Source organism: Aulostomus chinensis, chromosome 20, assembly GCF_037954235.1.
Source record: "Aulostomus chinensis isolate RoL2024-O1b breed Wild chromosome 20, RoL_Achi_v1.0, whole genome shotgun sequence".
NCBI lineage: Eukaryota > Metazoa > Chordata > Actinopteri > Syngnathiformes > Aulostomidae > Aulostomus > Aulostomus chinensis.
Genome location: NC_141339.1, coordinates 12,324,850 through 12,342,826, shown reverse-complemented (window position 1 = coordinate 12,342,826; position 17,977 = coordinate 12,324,850). Strand labels below are relative to the sequence as shown.

The following is a 17,977-nucleotide window of genomic DNA, read 5'->3' as shown; positions in this document are numbered from 1 at the left end:
AAACATTTGGAAAAAGATTTGGAAACGAAACAAAGAGGATTTGGAGGATAACATTTATTAAACTGACTGAATGGAATTTTTGTATTTATCTTCAGCAGAATCCACAAAGTGTGACGGGAATGTGTTAACAGCTACTACAAATTCATATTTGGGTTCGGCCTTTTGTTTTAGAGCAAATCAAAGGTGGGGCCAAGTCTTTTTTTTTAAGTCTTAAAGCTTTAAACAAATCTAAAAAAAAAATCCTAATGCATTTTTTGTGTGTTTACTACTATGATTTATGACAGCATTAGCTCACGCTCATCTGAATCCTCTTATACGCGCTTCATTCATCATTTCCAAGCAAAATCTTATAAAAGTGTCCAACAGTATCCAGTGGATGGTGCACAGCTGTTTAAGGCTCCCGGTGACAACAATTTTGTCAGAGCGAAGCACATCAAATCAGAGAAAAATAAGATGAAAAGGTGCAACTGAACTTGACAATGAAGAGGGAAAAAAAATGTGTTCCCCAAATGTTTTTTCAAGCACGAGTCTTTCCTCCTTTTTGGATAGTGAGTGTACATCTTTGGAGTCATGAGGCTAAAGTCCAGGCTACATCAACGGTGTTAAAGTCTGTCAAGTCTTGCATGATTTTGTTACGTGACTCCTGAAGACAAGACTCCACCTTTCTCCCAGTTAATTTATTTTATGCAGGGAGAAAACATAGAATAATAACATAGAAAAGCAACCCGTTGTTTCATCTTTATAGCAAAACAAGTTTGGAGAAAATAATACATCCCGTGAATATTCAGTCACCTTTCTTTAAAAAAAAAAAAAAAAATTTAACCCTGATATAGACAAGAAACATTTCACTTCCTTAAGGAAACAGATGAATTAAATGTTTTATTGAGTTGTGTGCAATCATTAATCGTTCCGTATTCTCTGATGTGGTTTTCCCAGAGAGAAGCTGATGTCAAATGACAACACACAATGAACGATTATGTTTATGACAATTTGATACATCTCAGATATACGCTTTCAAAACAGCCCTTTGCTTTTTTTTCATATGCAAAAATTCTAAAAACTTCAGAAAAAAAAACAACGTATAATGAAGCTTTGAGCTTAAAACTCTTCAAACAAAACAAATCTTTTTTCTCTTGGTTAATGCCCAAGAGGTGAACCGGGCAATGACAGAAGCACGGGACATTTCTCTCATGACAAACAGTAGCTGTCTAGAAATTCAATTTAGAAAAGGTAAGAATAGCTGACTAAAAATATCTGTAACATTTGAGGATAAATCAAATGTGTGTTTTAAAATCTGCTCAGACGTAGTTAGCAGGCCTGCCTGCTGGAAAAGAGCACTGAGAGTAGTACTGATACTTTGAAAAGATGTGAAGAGCATCTTCCCGGTGACAGTGACTGACGTGAGCCGCAGGCTTAAGATACAGTCTGACTGACTGTCAGTGGAGTCGTCTCCATGGCAGCACATGTAAGGTGAGACGAGGGTGACGAGGATGATGAGGAGGTGGGCCAGTAAACACACAGAGACCCTCAAGAACTCAGATCTGCAAAAAAAAATGTAGGTTAAACAATCCATCCATCCATCCATTTTCTTCCGCTTATCCTGTTAAGGTTCACGGGGGGTGGAGCCTATCCCAGCAGCCTTCAGGTGAGAGGCGGGGTTCACCCTGGACAGGTCACCAGTCCATCACAGGGCCAACACATAGAGACAGACAACCATTCACACTCACAGTCACACCTACAGTCAATTTAGAGTATCAATCAGCCTCGTCCCCTCTTGATGTCTTTGGACTGTGGGAGGAAGCTGGAGTACCAGAGAGAACCCACACAGGAACAGGGAGAACATGGAGACTCCACACAGAAAGATCCCGTGCTGGAGCCGGGACTCGAACCTGGAACCTTCTTGCTGTGAGGTGACAGTGCTGACCACATCAAACACTCAAAATCAAAATCAAAATCAAATCTTGTGTTATTCAACAAACAAACTAACTACCAAACAAACACACTCTGCTTTGGAGTCATCAAGCATCACAAAGGAAAAACTGTCAGCGAACACAAAGACAGAACAGAGGTCATGACCCTATGATTAAAAATGAAAACTGAAAGTTGTAACTGTAAAAGTGAGGTCACAGGGTCAAAGGTCACTCAAGGCATTAAAAAAAGACACAGGTCACAATGAGAGGAGAGAAATGACGGAAGGGCTCATTTGCAGATGCAATGACCTCTGAACACATCAGTGAGATGTTACATCATCACGCTGATGCTTGAGCGCTACCTTGATAAAAGTCCCCAATCCAACACTTAAAAAAAAATCCTCACAGTCTGTGATTTTTTTCATCTCGACGTATCGTGAGTTACGTATTTTCACCTCACGAGTCACGCGATCAACAGGAAGAAGAATTATTTGAGTCCCCCGAGGTTTTTCTATCACTCCATTTTCTGTATTTATTTGTTAATTTTGTTCTACGGAGTCAATCCCAGAGTTTTCAGTTCGATTGGCTCAATTCAGGGTTCATGCATGACTTTTTTTCTTTCTTTGATGAACGCGTTCTTGTCGACTACACATCCGTGTCAGAAGTTACCGGCGGAGATTTAACGTCAACGACAAACAAGCCTGGTGGTCTGATACGACATAAAGATGATTGAAAGTAAATCAACATTAACAATACGAGTCCTCTTCTGGGACCTACGCTGAGCCACAATCCCATAATCCAATTTGCAGGTATAAGTGAAGCAGATTTTAAACTTTTCAGGCTGTGTTTATTATTCAAAAACTTTTCCAGGTTACTAAGTTCTCCTGTGCTATTTCACTTTTTTTTTCCCTTTCAAATTTCACTCATTAAATATTTGTAGTTTTTTTTTTGTTCTGACTTTAACACCGACTGGTTTGTCTGAATGGCAAATCTTCTTTATCACGGTCATTCAGAGCAACCCGGTACACGAACTTCTTTTGAGGTAAAGAAAGTTTTATTTTATCTTATTAGTGGTGACACCACGTGGCTACGCCGCACGTTTTTTCTATAAAATCAATCCTGTTACCAAGATGAAGCTGTGATATCAAAAAAAAGAAAAAGTTTTGAGACGAACCTTTGCACATGTTCGAATGTTTGACGCGTCGGTGGATACATGGTGGAAAAAAATCAGGTTAATTTGGAAAAGTTCGAACACGCAAACTGAACTGCCCCTCTGTATTTCCCCTTTATGAGTGAGGCTCATCGTCTTCAGACGTCTTCAGACTCGCTGCCACCATGTTGAGCCAAACCAGCTCAGGCTGCCATGTTTTGTTTAGTCATCAGTGGGTTTTTTTTAATAAAATTTTGTTTTTTGTAGTCGGTCATGTCAGGAAAGTTGGCTGTAAATAAAGTTGAGACATGGTTGAACACACTGGGGGTCAAGCTGATCAGTTCTGGTTCCTGGCTCGAACACACACACACACACACACACACACGCACACACACGCACACGCACACAGACACACGCACAAACATTTCTGTTTCATACCCGCCTGGGTACAAATGTAGTTTGGAACAGTGAACGGTTCTCTCACTAACAGTTGTGTTCCAATGAGTGTGTCATCTGTCTCCTGCCAGTAGTACACACACACACACTCACTCACACACACACACACACACACACACGCTGACACCACTAAGGGGAGTGAGTCGCTCACTCTCAGTCTGCCTCTGCAAAGGTCACTCCTACAAAGAGCTGGAGGAGTTTGGACATCAGCCAGGAACACAGCGAGGGAGGTGTGTGTGTGTGTGTGTGTGTGTGTATGTAGGGATGTGTGTGACAGCTAAGAACAACAGAGACAGTCGGGTGCCCGGGGCCACTCTGACGTCAGCTGCCCCCATTAAAGGATTTGAGGGGGAGTGACAGACAGTTACATCCCATAATAAGCTCCTCTTCACCTCTGCTGGGGTTACAGGGAGGTTACAGGAGCCTCGGGTCACTGGTTCTCTTCAATACAAACACACATTATTACAACGATACACCTGCATTGGTGCGAGAAGCCAACACCACTATAAATACTATCCAATAATGGAGACATTCCCCCTCCCCCACGGGACGAGCTGGGAGCTGCTCCACACACAAACAACACAATGTACACAATCACAACAAGGCCTCTTATTACTAAACACTACAAACTGGAATTCTGGAAAAAAGATACTGCTTTGGTCTTCCTTTCAGAAACGTTTGCAAGTCTTTTTTTTTCTTCTGCGTCTAAAAGCCACAAGGTCAAGTGTGCGCGAAGAATAAAAACGGCGGTAACACTTTACCATAAGGGTTTCATTAACATTGTTACTTGATAGTAAAGATTAATTAGCGTGTCTCGCTGTAATTCACTCGTGTGTTCATGTTAAATTTACATTTTACAGCAAAGATGGACGGGGGGGAGGTTCAGGTGGGTTAGCTGGGTCAGATTGATGTCAGGAAAACTGGTAACTAATCTGTAATTAAGTATTAACTAACAGCTCTTAAGATACTCTTATTATAAAGTGTTACCAAAATGGCAAAATACAATGTACCTATTTTTAACAACGAGAAGTCAAGAGCCCGTTCAAGCCTCACCAGTAAACCTTCGCATGCGTTGTGTTCTCAGTGGAGCCACGTGACCCCGAGGGTGCCACGAGCTGTCAGCGTCTCTCTGGGGTGACAGCAGGAGGGGCCAGGGTGCCGCACCGACGTTCAGTTTAAACCCTCGTCTCCACAACTGGGATTTTTTTTTTTTTTTTTTTTTTTTTGGCTCTTGCCGACTCCGGAGAAGTCTTCCACTGCTGAGGCGTTCATGAGGGAGAAGTGTCGGCGACATCGTCACTGCAGGTGGGACACCGGAGTTTCTGCAGAAGACAGACTGGGGGCTGATCCTGGGATTCCCCATCAGCTCCTTGTGATGGAGGGGAATATTTCTGCAGATTTAATCTCATTTTCCAGCTCACTTCCTGCTGTGCTCATCCTCAGTTTCCACCAGCTGACTGAAGCGTTTGGCCTCCAGCAGATCTGGCCCGCTACAAAGCTGTGCCCCCCCCCCCCCCCCCCCCCGATGGTCTTGGTATGACCCGTCCCGCTTGTGGATTCAGGAGAGATGTCACTACACCCCGTCACAACAATCGAAGAGCAGTCGATGTTGTGAAAAGATGTAATCTGTAAAACAAAGTGGGTGCTCATCATAATCTCAAACAGATTTAATCAGCAGTCTCTCTGAGTGGTTTGAGGTTCGTGAATATTCCATTTCCTGTCTTTTAAATTACAACTTCCCTTCCACAAGACAATTTTGTCCTCCACTACATTTTAGTCACAGAAACTTTTCAGATTAAGACTCAACATATAGACCTGTCTCGCAAAATGCACCGTTCAGTAAGTGGCTAATGACAAACATGTAACTTGATGCTTTCATGTGACGATTTCTAGTTCTAGTTATTTTAAGGCCAAATATAGAACTCGTCCCCTTTTCGACACAACTTTTCCCTTCAATTTAGTTATTTTGAGGCAACAAGATAGAAATATTTCCTTGATTCCCACACGCCTGCTCCTGAGAGAGAATACTTGCAGTGATTGGACTCTTGAAGGATACACACCTGGAGGACTACGTAGGTAAAAAACACGACATAGATTTAGTGAATGTCGTCACCGTTAAGGAAAAGCAGTACACTGTTTGGGTCTTTACGATGTTTTATTCCAGCACAAGTTTTTTTGTGTTGTAAAATGGCTGTGTAGCTAGGAATTAAAGGAGAAGTACAAAATGGAAAATTACAGACAGTTCTAGTATCATTTGTTTAAATCCCTATCGTGTTTATTTCCTAAAACCACATCTAGGAAAAACATTTCCCTGCCTTCTTTGGAAACATTGTCAAAAACAAAATTAAAAAAAAAAATGAGGCTTTTATTTTTGAGTAACTCTCACAATGAAGGGGAATCTGAAGGAGCCGGTGAATGAAACATTTAAAGCCTGATTGAAAAGATTTCCTGCCCAGTCAGAGTTTTTATTTTTATTTATTTTTATTTTTTTTTAATCCACACACACTTTTCCGCCCGCTGTGGCACAGAGGGAGGGGCAGTAACGACTAAAATGCACATTTTATGCATTACTTTATGACAAAGATGATTGCTGCGCCTCTATGATTTTCAAAATTAAAGTAAATTGCATTGAATTTACTTTAAAAACCACAACACAGGTACATTCGAGAGATAGAGAGAGAGAGAGAGAGAGAGAAAGAGAGAGACCGGCTGCATCATTGCACGGCCCAGCCAGATTTTCCCTCATAGGTGAAGAGTGATCCCTTCTTCACTGGCCCAATTTCAGCTCGACGACCTTGAAAGCACCTGCACACCTTAGGACTCCACCGACAGGGAATGCGAGGAAACGGCATTATTTGGGAATGTGGCCTAGCAAAAAAGATGGGCTAAGGCTTGACGAGTCGATGGTTCTCTCATCGGATCTTGAAATGCGTCGACGTTTGAAACCGGGGCCCGTGTGGCAGTCAGCGCACAGACTTTGATGTCATGAAACAACAACTTCCTTCAAAAAGGACCAGGAAAAATAAAAAATTAAAAAAAATTCGACAGAATCATTGCTTTCTTCTTTAAAAAAAAAAAAAAAAAAGGAAAAGAAAAGAAAAACAAAACACGTTAATGATATTTAAAACTAAAATTCTTTGACATTTTCACAGACTGAAAACACTGCAGTCCTTTCCAAGAGCTCTTCCTCAGATTCATTATGTACAACATTTAACACACCATGACATGAGGACGACGACTTCTGTCTTTTTAAAATTGAAATTAAAATCATTTGACCGCCTGTGGAGAGTTGCTTCCACACAAAGAGCAACAGGACATGAGTCATATTTATCAAAAAGGTGGGGCGGGGCGGGGCGGGGCGGTTGGGGAAGACGACCACACACGCTCACTTTAGGCAGGTTAGGCTGTAAATTTACAGTAATGATACCTATAAGTTCTGTAAGCCAAAATCTCTATTTTAGAATGCCAGACATTAGGGTAGCGTCCTAAAAAAAAAAAAAAAAAAAAAGAAAGAAAAAAAAGAAAGGAAAAAAAAAAAAGAAAATTGGATTTTTTTTGTTTTGTTTTCTTCCCTTGTCTTTTCCCCACCTGGACAACACTAAGCATATGGCTTAAATATTTGTAAAACTACGTAGTTCAACAAGGGAACAAGAGTCTCGGCCTTCTCAGTCTGGATGGCTGAGATGATCCTCCTCTGCTGTGTGTAGCTGCACATGGCTGTGTGTGTGTGTGTGTGTGTGTGTGTGTGTGTGTGTGTGTACTCGTCGGAGAGCAGAAGGTGAAAAATCCACATAGAGGAAGTTCCTTGTCCCGGTGATCAGACGTGAATTCTTTTAGCTTTTAAAATTGAATTTTTTCTATTTTAAAATCATTTCCTCTTCCTCCCTCCACGTTTGACACAGAAGAAGTCCGTCATCGAGCGCTCCGTCATAGCCCCGCCATCCTTTTTTTTTTCTTTTTTTTTAGGCCTTCAGCAGAGCCCGCCGTGTAAACATGATCACTCCCCCCCTCCCCCACACCTCGTCGTCTCAGTGAGCTCACAACTGCACCTCAGGACAAGATAATGTGGGGACAAAAATCCGGACGATGACTTTAATAAAAAGAAGACATCGACACTGAACGATGGCTGCTGTTGTGGAGACAGGTGGGTTGAGGGAGGTAAAAGGAATCAAAAAATAGACGGCTACCGATCAGGAAGATTTCCTGGGGCGGGGAGCGGTCAGGGCAGTACGGATCCTTTAGTGCAATGCAGACCAGAGGAGCAGAACCTGGACGTTCCTACAGCTGCTCTCTGGAAGGTGTGGCCGGCCGGCTCGACAGCAGGCTAAAAAGAGAGGTCCAGTGGGCGTCATCAACTCTCGCCAGGAAGAAGAAGAAGAAGGGCAGATATACGCACATCCAAACACTCCATAAAACTACTACGGCCGAAGCCCGGATGGAGGGGGTCCAGTCCAGATTATCTTCTGGACGAGTCCTGAGCCTCTTTCTCTTGAACTTTGAATAAAAACAAGTAAGCGTCTACGTGTATGAGGACGTGTAAACATCAAAATGTGAGTTGTGACGAGTGCGAGAGAATATTCTGCTTGGCTGTCGGAGCGAGTGTTTGGCGACTGTGTGCGAGTTAACTATGACCATGTTCCGTTTAGTATCAGTATGGAATCCTTGTGTGTTCATGTACATGTCCTCGTATGTTTTTTTGTTTTTTTTCCTTTTTTCCCTGTTGTCTCTCCACTTTCACAAATGTACATTCATCCATCGGGGGGAAAGGAGGAGGAGGAGGAGGAGGAGGGGGGGGTGGGTGGGTTGGTGGGGGTGGGGGTGACGCTGGGCCACACGCCGACTGATCCTGAGGCTTTTCCAATAGTGTGATAAAGAATCTTGGCCTCAGCAGTGCACTCAAAATATACAGCAGTAGAGGTACTGGAGGACGCTGTACCACATGTAGCCAGACACGAACGCAAACGACTGGATGATGCACAGCCACACGGGGTCGAGGGTCATCTGCCGGTAGACGGCTTCCTTCTGTCCTCCCGGCGGAGGGAACGCTCCTGTGGGGAGGGACGATAGACACCACTCAGAACTCTGCCTCTGTAACCATCTCATGTGTGTATAGAAGCTGTTGATGACTTGACATCATTAAATCACAGGAATGGAAAAGGAAAGCCACATCCCCACTGAGCTGGAGAAGAAGCAGACACCCGCAAAGACTAGGATTTGGTCCGCAATGGGAGCACAAAACCTGGGTGACCACGTTACTATGCAGTGGAATTCAGGCGCTTCCGGTCTCGGACCTGAATAATGACCAGAGCTCTTCTATTAATAATAAACACGGAGGGAAACATTTCAATCTGCTTGTCTTCACTCTGACGTCACTCAGTTGGTTTGGAGCTTTAAAAAAAAAAAAAAAAAAAAAAACAGACCAAAAAACTAAAAAACAAAAACAAAAAAAACGATCGAAGCACGATCAGTGGGTGTGTGCAGAGGGAAAATGGTAGAAGATGGAGCAGGAAATCAGCACGGAGGCAAGCTAAGCTAACTGACTCAAACTGGAGGGGAGAGCAGCGAAAGAGTGACCTTGCCATTCACGCAAATATGTTACTAATCCTGGACATTTTTTAGCATTTGAATTCAAAGTTTGCTTGTTGGCTTTTCTTGTTCTTTATTCGTTTCTGCCACCCAAAACCTTCATCGGTATGTAGCGCTTCATGTTTGACAGGATCACCCTTCTGTTTCTCTCTCGGAAATTTTGTTTTTGCTGACCTCCAGTGGTTTAAGTCTCTCCAGGCTGCCATGACACCAGACTTGAGACATTCAGTATCTGGTGTTAAAAATGTTTTATCGAGACATACGGCTTGAAAAATAAGAAGGAATTAAGATAATATATTGGGATCTTACAGGAAACAAGGAAGAAATATTTTATTCATTTTGTAGCGCGTCACAGAGGTTGACAGCTTGGCTGCCTGCAGCAAGAACATATTCCAAAACAGTTGAATCTGTGTTTGAATGGCAAAATATTCTGCATGATGGCTTTGCACGCACACGCACACACACACACGCGCACACACACACACGTGGAATTCTAATTTTAGTTCAACTGGATGAAAGTGACAGTTGAAACAGACCTGTGTCATAGAAGTGGGCCAACAAATCTTCCTTCTCCACAAACCTCTGGTACAGCCAGTCAGTCAGAGGCTCAGCCTCCACAGGAACCTCTTTTATAGGGTACATCCTGAAGGGAGAGAGACAGACAGGCAGAAAGCCAGAGATGAAACACACAAAAAAACCACACATACATACACACACACGCACGTGCGCGCACACAAAAAGGATTACTGAAGTCTCACTCAGCAGAAACTGTCTGAATTGATCTGTGGTGGAAGATGCAGTCCAAACCCCGGGTGTCAGCCGGGGGCTCCGAGGCCCAGCAGTCTATTTCTAACGAGTCTATTATAGCAGCAGCAGCCTGTTTTATGGAGCTTCAGCTTGTTTTGGAAATTCATTAGCTGGCAGATTCATCAGTGTCATGAGGTGCTGAGGGAAGCCCTGACAGGAGCTTCGCAATAATCCCAGCTAACAGCGATTCGGAGGAAAAACTCGAAACGGAAAAAGTTGAATCGGTCTGATCGATAACAAGGCGAGGAAGCAGAGGAGCATGAAAGGCCGTAGAGAACCGACCGCCGGCGTCCGCCTCTTGTATTTGCCATTTCCAGACAAGGACGTACGTATTTGACCGAGTAAATGTTCACAGCGGGTACGCGGCTTTAATTGAACCCTCGACCACAATCAGGTGAATAATGGTGCTGCCGGGGTGCGACCGGAGCGAATGTTTGTTGTTGCTCTCCATTTCCTGCTGTTATGATGTTATTGTAATAACATGGTTGCAGTCGGTTTCATCATGAAGCTCATTACTGTCATGAGCTCCTTTAATACGTTTTGTTACGATTCATCATCCAGATCAAGTGAGCCCCTGCTTCTCCCCCCTCAGGGGGGCCGAAACTAAAAGGTAAGATGTGCATAAAAATGTGACAAAGATCCTGAATCGCCTTCAGTAAAATAAAGGATGAGCTTTGACTCAGTTTAACAACAGCGTTCAACTACACGTTTTCAGTGAAAATAATATTTTTTTTAAAAGGCGATAAAAATAAAAATAAAAATTGTGTTCTCAACCAACTATTCGGTCTCACTCACACCAAAAATTAATAACCAAAAAAGGGATCCTACAGAGAATTTTTACCTCAGACAAAAATGTAACAGTATAAATAATGATGTACAAAAATAATTCTTATTTCTTTTATTACTAGGTCTGTATTATCAGGCAGGTGTGTTGTAATTTGTTTGCTCGTGAACCCCTCCTTGGGCAGCCCTGACGTAGATGAAAAACATGCAGCGTAACTTCATCAAAATAAGATTTCCATTAATTCATCCTGTTTTAGAAAGCCGATTATTTCTGTTTATGGGTATTCTGGAGGCTGACTGACACGGCAGGCTGAACACGACAAGGCAGCAGAAAACAGAGCCAATATCGAATTCGGACTTGTTCCTGTGCTGCGGTGGCGTGAGGGACGTCCACAGCGCCTCGAAAACACAGTTTAGGTGGCTTACACATTGGGGGGTGTCAACCTAGACGCTGAAGTCTTCCTCCCTGTGGCCAGAAGGGGTCCCCAGCAGCCTGTGCTCCCACACACAAACACACACAGACACACACACACACACACACACACTTCCAGCTCCTGGTCACCTTCAAATAGAGGTTACAATCTCCTCCCTCACACAAGCCTTTCCCCTGCACGCCTGCTCCCGATCTTCCTGATCGTACGGAAGGTCCACGGTAAAAACGCACGTGTCTACAGAGGTGGCGAGTAATAAACCACTGACCGCTTGTTATTAGATATTGATCACCGATCTACACGCGAGGGGACAGTCACGGCTCGTCTTATTAGTGCCGTTTATTCTCCTGAACGTACCAACAATACGACCTGATGTGATCTCCTGTGTTATGAGCCATTTAAAAAAAAAAAATGTCTTTCATAGTCCCATTGAAGGTAGAACTCTATAATGATGATGATTAGGTTATTGAGAGGTTTCTCAGGAAGTCTATCGGCACTACTTTACAACTTCGTCGTTAATCATCCACAAATGATCACCTTATGAGGACATTTCCATAAACAAGTCACTGCTACGTGTTTACCAGCAGATTTACTGATATATTACAAACGCTGCCTGTTCTTCATCTCTTATAAATGACGTTTAAATGCATTATTGATGCAAAAAGGTTTGTAAAAGCTTTGCGGGGAAGCAGAGACCCTTTACCCAGGTAACAGTAATCTGAGAGTGACAGGCTTGCGCACGTGATAAAACGTTGACACTCGAAGATTGAAGCACGCATGTACAGATGATTCGATGACACGTTTACGGACCATTTCTATCAGATGGAGAAAATGGATTATTTATTGTAAATCAATGAACCATTGGGTGAATGTTTACTTATGATTTATTCATGAAAACTTCCGGGTCAACTTAACACTTGGAGATGGATGAGATTTGTATTTACTTGCAGATCATGAGTATTATTCACAGGTGTCGTTTCTTTTTCACCAGGAAATGATCCGTTCACCAGGAAATGATCCGTTTCTGAAATTGGCATGGCCTGAGTCGGAAAAGTCTTGCTATTTTTTTTTTTTTAACAATTAAACCAGGTAAAAAGAAAAAAGGGAAAAAAAATAGCATTATCAAGTTAATGCTTTCCGACATTGTGAAAAACTAAAAAGAAATGCATTTTGTTAGCAGTGCATCTCATCGATGTATTTTTTTTTGCTTCAATTGATAAAAGCAAGAATATCTGTGGATGTCACCAGATTGTCTCGACGACTGTTAACATCATCCGGGTCAAATGTGGTGTGCGCTTTGCTAGCGCGCCGATAAAGTGCAGTGTCAAGTTTGAGGGTGTGAGGTCATCGGCAGGTTCCACAGATCAGAAGAACAGGATCTGTTGACTCAGCATAGAACTCCCTTTGGTTCTTGTATTCATTTAAGAGTGGATTCATCCAGCAGTTTTACTGAATGAGTTCCGAATTTCACCATTCAAGGGCTTCCAACGTTTAATTAGAACATTTATGACTTTAAGCGCTGTAGGATTCAAAATAAACTGACTAGTCTATAAAATAAGAGGGCTTTGGAGCGCGCGCGCACCCCCCCCCCCACAGAGTCGCTCTAAAACTGGAGCCAAGCTGTGGTGAGCACCTGATAGGGTGATTAGGGGGCAAGGCGAGACACTGCGCCTCCTCCTGTAGCTGGTGACTATCAGATATCCTCCATGTGAGGAGCAAGTCTGCATTCAACCTGATGTGTGCAACAAATCCAAGCCAGTGGGCCTGTCTCTGCTCTAAAATGTCAACCCCTCACCGGAGAACCCGGCAGTGCTTGGGCCATTTCTCAGAATGTTTCAACATTTAAGGCTATGGCAACTTCCCCTCGCAGCTGAAATATTCATGCAGACCATCAGGATCTTGGGCTGTCCAGAGCAGCTGTGGGGACAGCTAAGGTCGGTGCTGCTAATTTGGGTTCAGAGGAAACCAACACAGCTTGCGTGGATTTGTGTCTTCCTCTGTCGGCTGCTCTCATTGGCTCATCTGTCAGGTCTGTGGTCACGGGACAAGTGAATCCATGTAGCTTTGCTCACCTTGGACACATTTGAGCCAGCGGGTCGGTCTATATTTGACCGGCGTCCCAACTTTGATAGCTCGGGAAGAAATGTAACGTAGCTCGTACATTTATTCACGCCTCTAAAAGCGTGATATTATTGGTGAAAGGGTTAAAAGTACATTTTCCATTTCAGCTCTACTTTTAAGAAGCTTTTCTGGGACATGAAATTTGAATCCTGAAACACACCGGGTCAGTCTGCTTAGTACTACAGTATATCAGCAGTCATGAAAGAAGGAACATATCTTGTGCATCTGTAAGTTTTCCTGGCAGGTCTATTTTTCCTGTCTCATCACACAATAATGCAGCCCTCCAGGCATTTTAAATGATAGAATCTCAGTAGAAATGGCTGAAATTATGCTGCGTGGTAATTTATGGTGGTCGGTACAGACGGATGCTGTGTTGCATCTCGAAACCCCCGCTCCGTGCCACCGATGTTGGGTCTAACGCGCGTCTCCGTTGCGCATCGCGGAAACGGTCCTCAATCTGTGACACAAACATCTCAAATGTTTACTAGAACCATAAAACTGAAACACTGCAGCAGAGTCGGTGATTTGGAGTGAAAAAAAAAATCTGTTGGTATCTGTTTGTCAGAGAAGAGCAGCAGCACGAGGAACAGTGGTGATGTGCTGGCGAGGGGCCACGGCGATGCTCTCGTTCGCCGCCATAACCCACTTGGCAGCAGCCTTCTTGTAAACCCAACACCCTGGTGGTTCCCCGATGGACAGAAATGCAGTTTCTCCTATCAATAACCTTCAGACTCTTCCCATGCGCTGACTGGTGCTTCATGGACACGCTTACTTGCAAGTGATGTCATAACCATGTGTGCTTGCTATTTTTAGTCTAAATATATCAAGCTTATTCAGTGCGGACAACATATTTGAAACCACAGAGCACATTTTTCCCTGCATAATTATGTCTTGTGTTTATTTTTTCGAAGGAAGACAAATAGATTTAACACGGCAAACCAGAAGCTTCTGATTGGTCTTATTTATTACCTTGTTTGAACCATTTAACTTCTGCACAGCTCTTATTCTCTACATATTGTTTCCCTTCCTAACAGGGCTAGGAAGCTAATTAAATCTGGACTGTGACTGGAAAAGTCTGTCCACTCAACAAGCCTCTTTGGAGGGGAGCCAGACATTGTTTGGGGACTCTATTCAGCTTTAAAGTTCCTTGCCACTGAAACTGTGAGAGAGGCAATAGACGTGCCCTGGGAGGTCCCATCTGGGGCAAAATGTCACAAAAGGTAAATTTTGAGATGAGCAGAAGCCAGAATGGCTATGGGACCAAAAAGCCTCCTGTCCTGCTCATTATTTTATTTCTAGTTAAGATAACGGGTCCTCATCTATGTACTCAAATCCCATCCATGGATTAGAAGCTCCCAAATCCCAAACGAGTGCCTTTGACTTCTCTCTCTCTCTCCCTCTCTCTCTCAATCCTCCTGTGGAGAAGCGGTCACTTTATACAAACTAAAGGCATAATTAAATCATGATTTTGAGCTGAGGAATACAAATGGATACCGATCTGCTGTCTTTACCTCTTTACTGCATTAATGTTTTTGAGGTTGATGGGGATTCTCCAAGTACAGTTAACAGACCGCATGGCTCTTAAGGGCTCTTGCTTGCAGAAAGCCCAGCAGCGCCGCAATCACAGACAAGTTGAGGGACAGTTGGAATCCACTTGTTAATTGCTCCATTTACTCTTTAATTCATTTCCTCTCTCTGGCTCAAGGCTGTCTATGCTCCAGGAAATGGTTTGGTACAGAACAATTGACAGATGCAAAAAGGGGCTAGGCTGGAGGGAGCAGAGTCAACTAAAGGCCAGAAAAAAAAAAGAAAAAAAGAGCCCCCATGGAGACTTATTCGGAATATTTTTAGGCGCTTTGTGCGAAAAGCATGTAGAATCAATAACTAATCTATTACAACATACCCCTTCTGTTTCCATCAGGGTATCTTCATGTGTATTTTAGTTTCACATTAGAAAACGTTGAGAAGAAGTGGAAGTGTACGCGTTGCTGTGGGTAGTAAAGAGTTCAGTGAACTTGATTTTATATACGTAACTGCTTTCGGTGACGATAACTGCTTTGACAGTCTGGAAAGGTTTGTACTGTATGAACCTTAACAAAATATTCCAATTTGAAAAAACATAGCAATTTTGCAAAATCTCATAGCAAGAGCAGTACAGGGAGGAAGGCATCGTCCTTGCTGCAGCAGTTACACAATAGTGTTTTGGGCTATTTTTTCAGGTGTAAGTGTAGGTGTGTGTGTGTGTGTGTGTGGGGGGGGTCATCACAAAGTCACAAAAGATAAAAGTAACTATTTGTGTCATCAAAAAGTCTTCACTTCAATCTTTGCGTCTACGCGGAAGAAGAACATTTTCACCTCTTCGCCGTGACCGTATGCCTCCGGTGGGGTGCTGCTGTTGTCATCTGAGGACATGGGAGAGATACGGGGGGGGGGGGGGAGCAGCATCGAGGTTAATGGCTGCCTACCACGGGTACATCGGCCTCTTATCAGTGCAGGGGTCACGAGTAAAGAATCATAAATCCAGAGACACAGGTGGATATGAACTACATGGACCTGACAGATTGAGTCACTGCACCCTGTTGGGGGGGGGGGGGGGGGGGGTTTTACAGGTCAATAAATGGTAAAAGTGTCGTAGAGTTTCTGACGATTGACAGTTGATTCATTTCTTCTTTGAAATGTAAATCATTAAGAGTAGTGCAGCATTTTTTTGGTGGTTTTGCTGATTTTTCAATTGTGCAAAGTTTTAGACTATACGAATATATCACATAGAGGCACTTCAACTTTTAAAAGAATACTTTTGCAAAGACCTACGACAAGTTTTACCAAACCAGCATCCATTGTCCACAGCAGATGACGGACTTCTAGCTCTAGACACCTCGGAGGATTCTCCTCACTGGATTTAAGTTTAATGAGTGTGTGTGTGTGTGTGTGTGTGTGTGTGGCGCTCCTGCAGTCAGTTTCTATGGTGACAAAAGTACTTTAAAGACTCTAAAAGCTTTGAGGAGAAACCTCCCATACTCATATTCATTATCCAGAGATACATCTCTAATCACAGAGGACCTCATTATACTCACAGTCACAGGTGTGTGTCTGTGTATGTTATTGATTGTGTGCCTAGTGTGTGTTGAATGAACCTTGACACTACATGAAGGCGAACAAGTAGAGGGTGTTTTACAACTAGCATCTTCCACAGGCTCCCCCCCCCCCCCCGCAATGGTGGGAAAAAAAATCTTCTTTAAACAGTACAATTGCAAGGTCAACAATTCTGTGTGCGCGCGTGTGTGATTCTTTTCTCTGAGAGAAAACCAGGTGTGCAGCTTGAAAAAGTCCACGATGACCAAGCATGCACCGACTCCATAAATCAAATCACCTTTCAGCTATTTTCAAAACAGCAGCTTTCAGAAAAGCACACAGCAGCAATAAAAAGAGAGAGAGAGAGAGAGAGAGAGTGAGACAGAGAGAGAGAGAGAGAGAGAGACAGAGAGAGAGAAGGAGGTGCATTTAAAAAGAAAATCTCCACGCACCCACTGCTACCCTCGCTCGGCCTCCGCACACCCACCCAGCTCTCCTGCATGCCATTCACAGAGGGCTTATGATGCTGCAATCTGGGAGGCTGAGATTACACGGGGAGGGCAGGAGACAGACAGGGAGAGAGCAAGCGAGGGTGGAGGTGAAGGATGAGGACTGGAGATAGAGACGAGGGGAGGTACACAGATTTTAAAAAAAAGGGCTCAACATAGATTCATCTAGAATATTACTCAATAGTCAGCTGCCTGTTTGGAAGCGAAGGCTTAAGCACCGCCAAGTACTCTACTATTGAGCCCCTTAAAGTGGCCACGCAGGAAGATGGCAGCCTATGATCGGAGGGGCGTTCACAGAAAACCAGCCAGGCTGATGCAGCTGGATTTAGAGCTTCCACACCACACAGTTACACAAAATAAGACCCCAACTTTGATTCGGGCCTCTTTGTGATCCCGGTTTAACGTGACAAGGATTCTGCCACATTTACATCAGCACTCCAGGGATTCCTCTGAGATAGAGCGTCATGTTTTGACATCATTTTCTATGCATATGAGGAATTCCTTTCGCAAAAATAAGTTGTTCCTAAAGAGACGAGCCCTCCTCTCTCCGGCAGCGGTGAACTGCTGCTGCTGGGCGCTCACGTGAAAAAAACGCTGCAGGGAGATCATTTGCATCGAAAACAAACGCTTCTCCGAGCGGAATCCACAGGTGACAAGTGACAAACAGCACTGGGGGAAGGGAGAGGATGTAAATAAATCGACCATATGCGAGAGCTTAAAATAAGATTAAAAATGCACAAACAAAAAGTGCCCATTATTTAATGATGCGAGGACGTTCAAGCTACACTTTATCAACCTCCCCTTCTGCCAAGAATGCAGCACTTTTGTCAAAAAAGAAAAAGTTGCTGTGTTCAGTCAGATGAAATAATGACGGCCTAAAATATTTTTTTTGCGACTTTGTCAGCAAGTAAGAATGAATTGGTACGATTGTCAGAAACGTCACAAACAAACAGGAAAGGAAAACTTGGAATACACATGGAAATAACAGTTTGCTCAGCGCCTCGAAAACTGTTCGTCTGAGAGCCCCGGCATTTAAAAGGAAAGGTAAAAAAAACTAAAGACAAAAAACAAACCTGAACTTCTGAAGACATGAGTCACGTCAGAGCTTGCCCAAATTTGCAAAAAAACCCAACAACATCCCTTAAACAAAAC

General features: G+C 43.4%; 1 protein-coding gene across 2 annotated transcripts in view; it reads right to left on the bottom strand.

The window, feature by feature from the left end:
• Positions 1-5,339: 5,339 nt before the first annotated feature.
• The window catches only part of lpgat1 (lysophosphatidylglycerol acyltransferase 1), a 45,567-nt gene continuing 32,929 nt past the window's right edge, over positions 5,340-17,977 (bottom strand). Inside the window, exons 7-9 of one of the 2 annotated variants that reach the window (XM_086189369.1) lie at positions 9,639-9,745; positions 8,453-8,564; positions 5,340-6,517 (exon numbers count right to left, since the gene is read on the bottom strand). In XM_086189369.1, coding sequence (XP_086045495.1) covers positions 6,385-6,517; positions 8,453-8,564; positions 9,639-9,745 — 352 coding nt within the window. In that variant the 3' untranslated portion in view covers positions 5,340-6,384. Of the gene's footprint in view, positions 6,518-6,586; positions 8,565-9,638; positions 9,746-17,977 lie in introns of those variants that run through there. The other variant, XM_086189371.1, reaches the window with a different exon arrangement.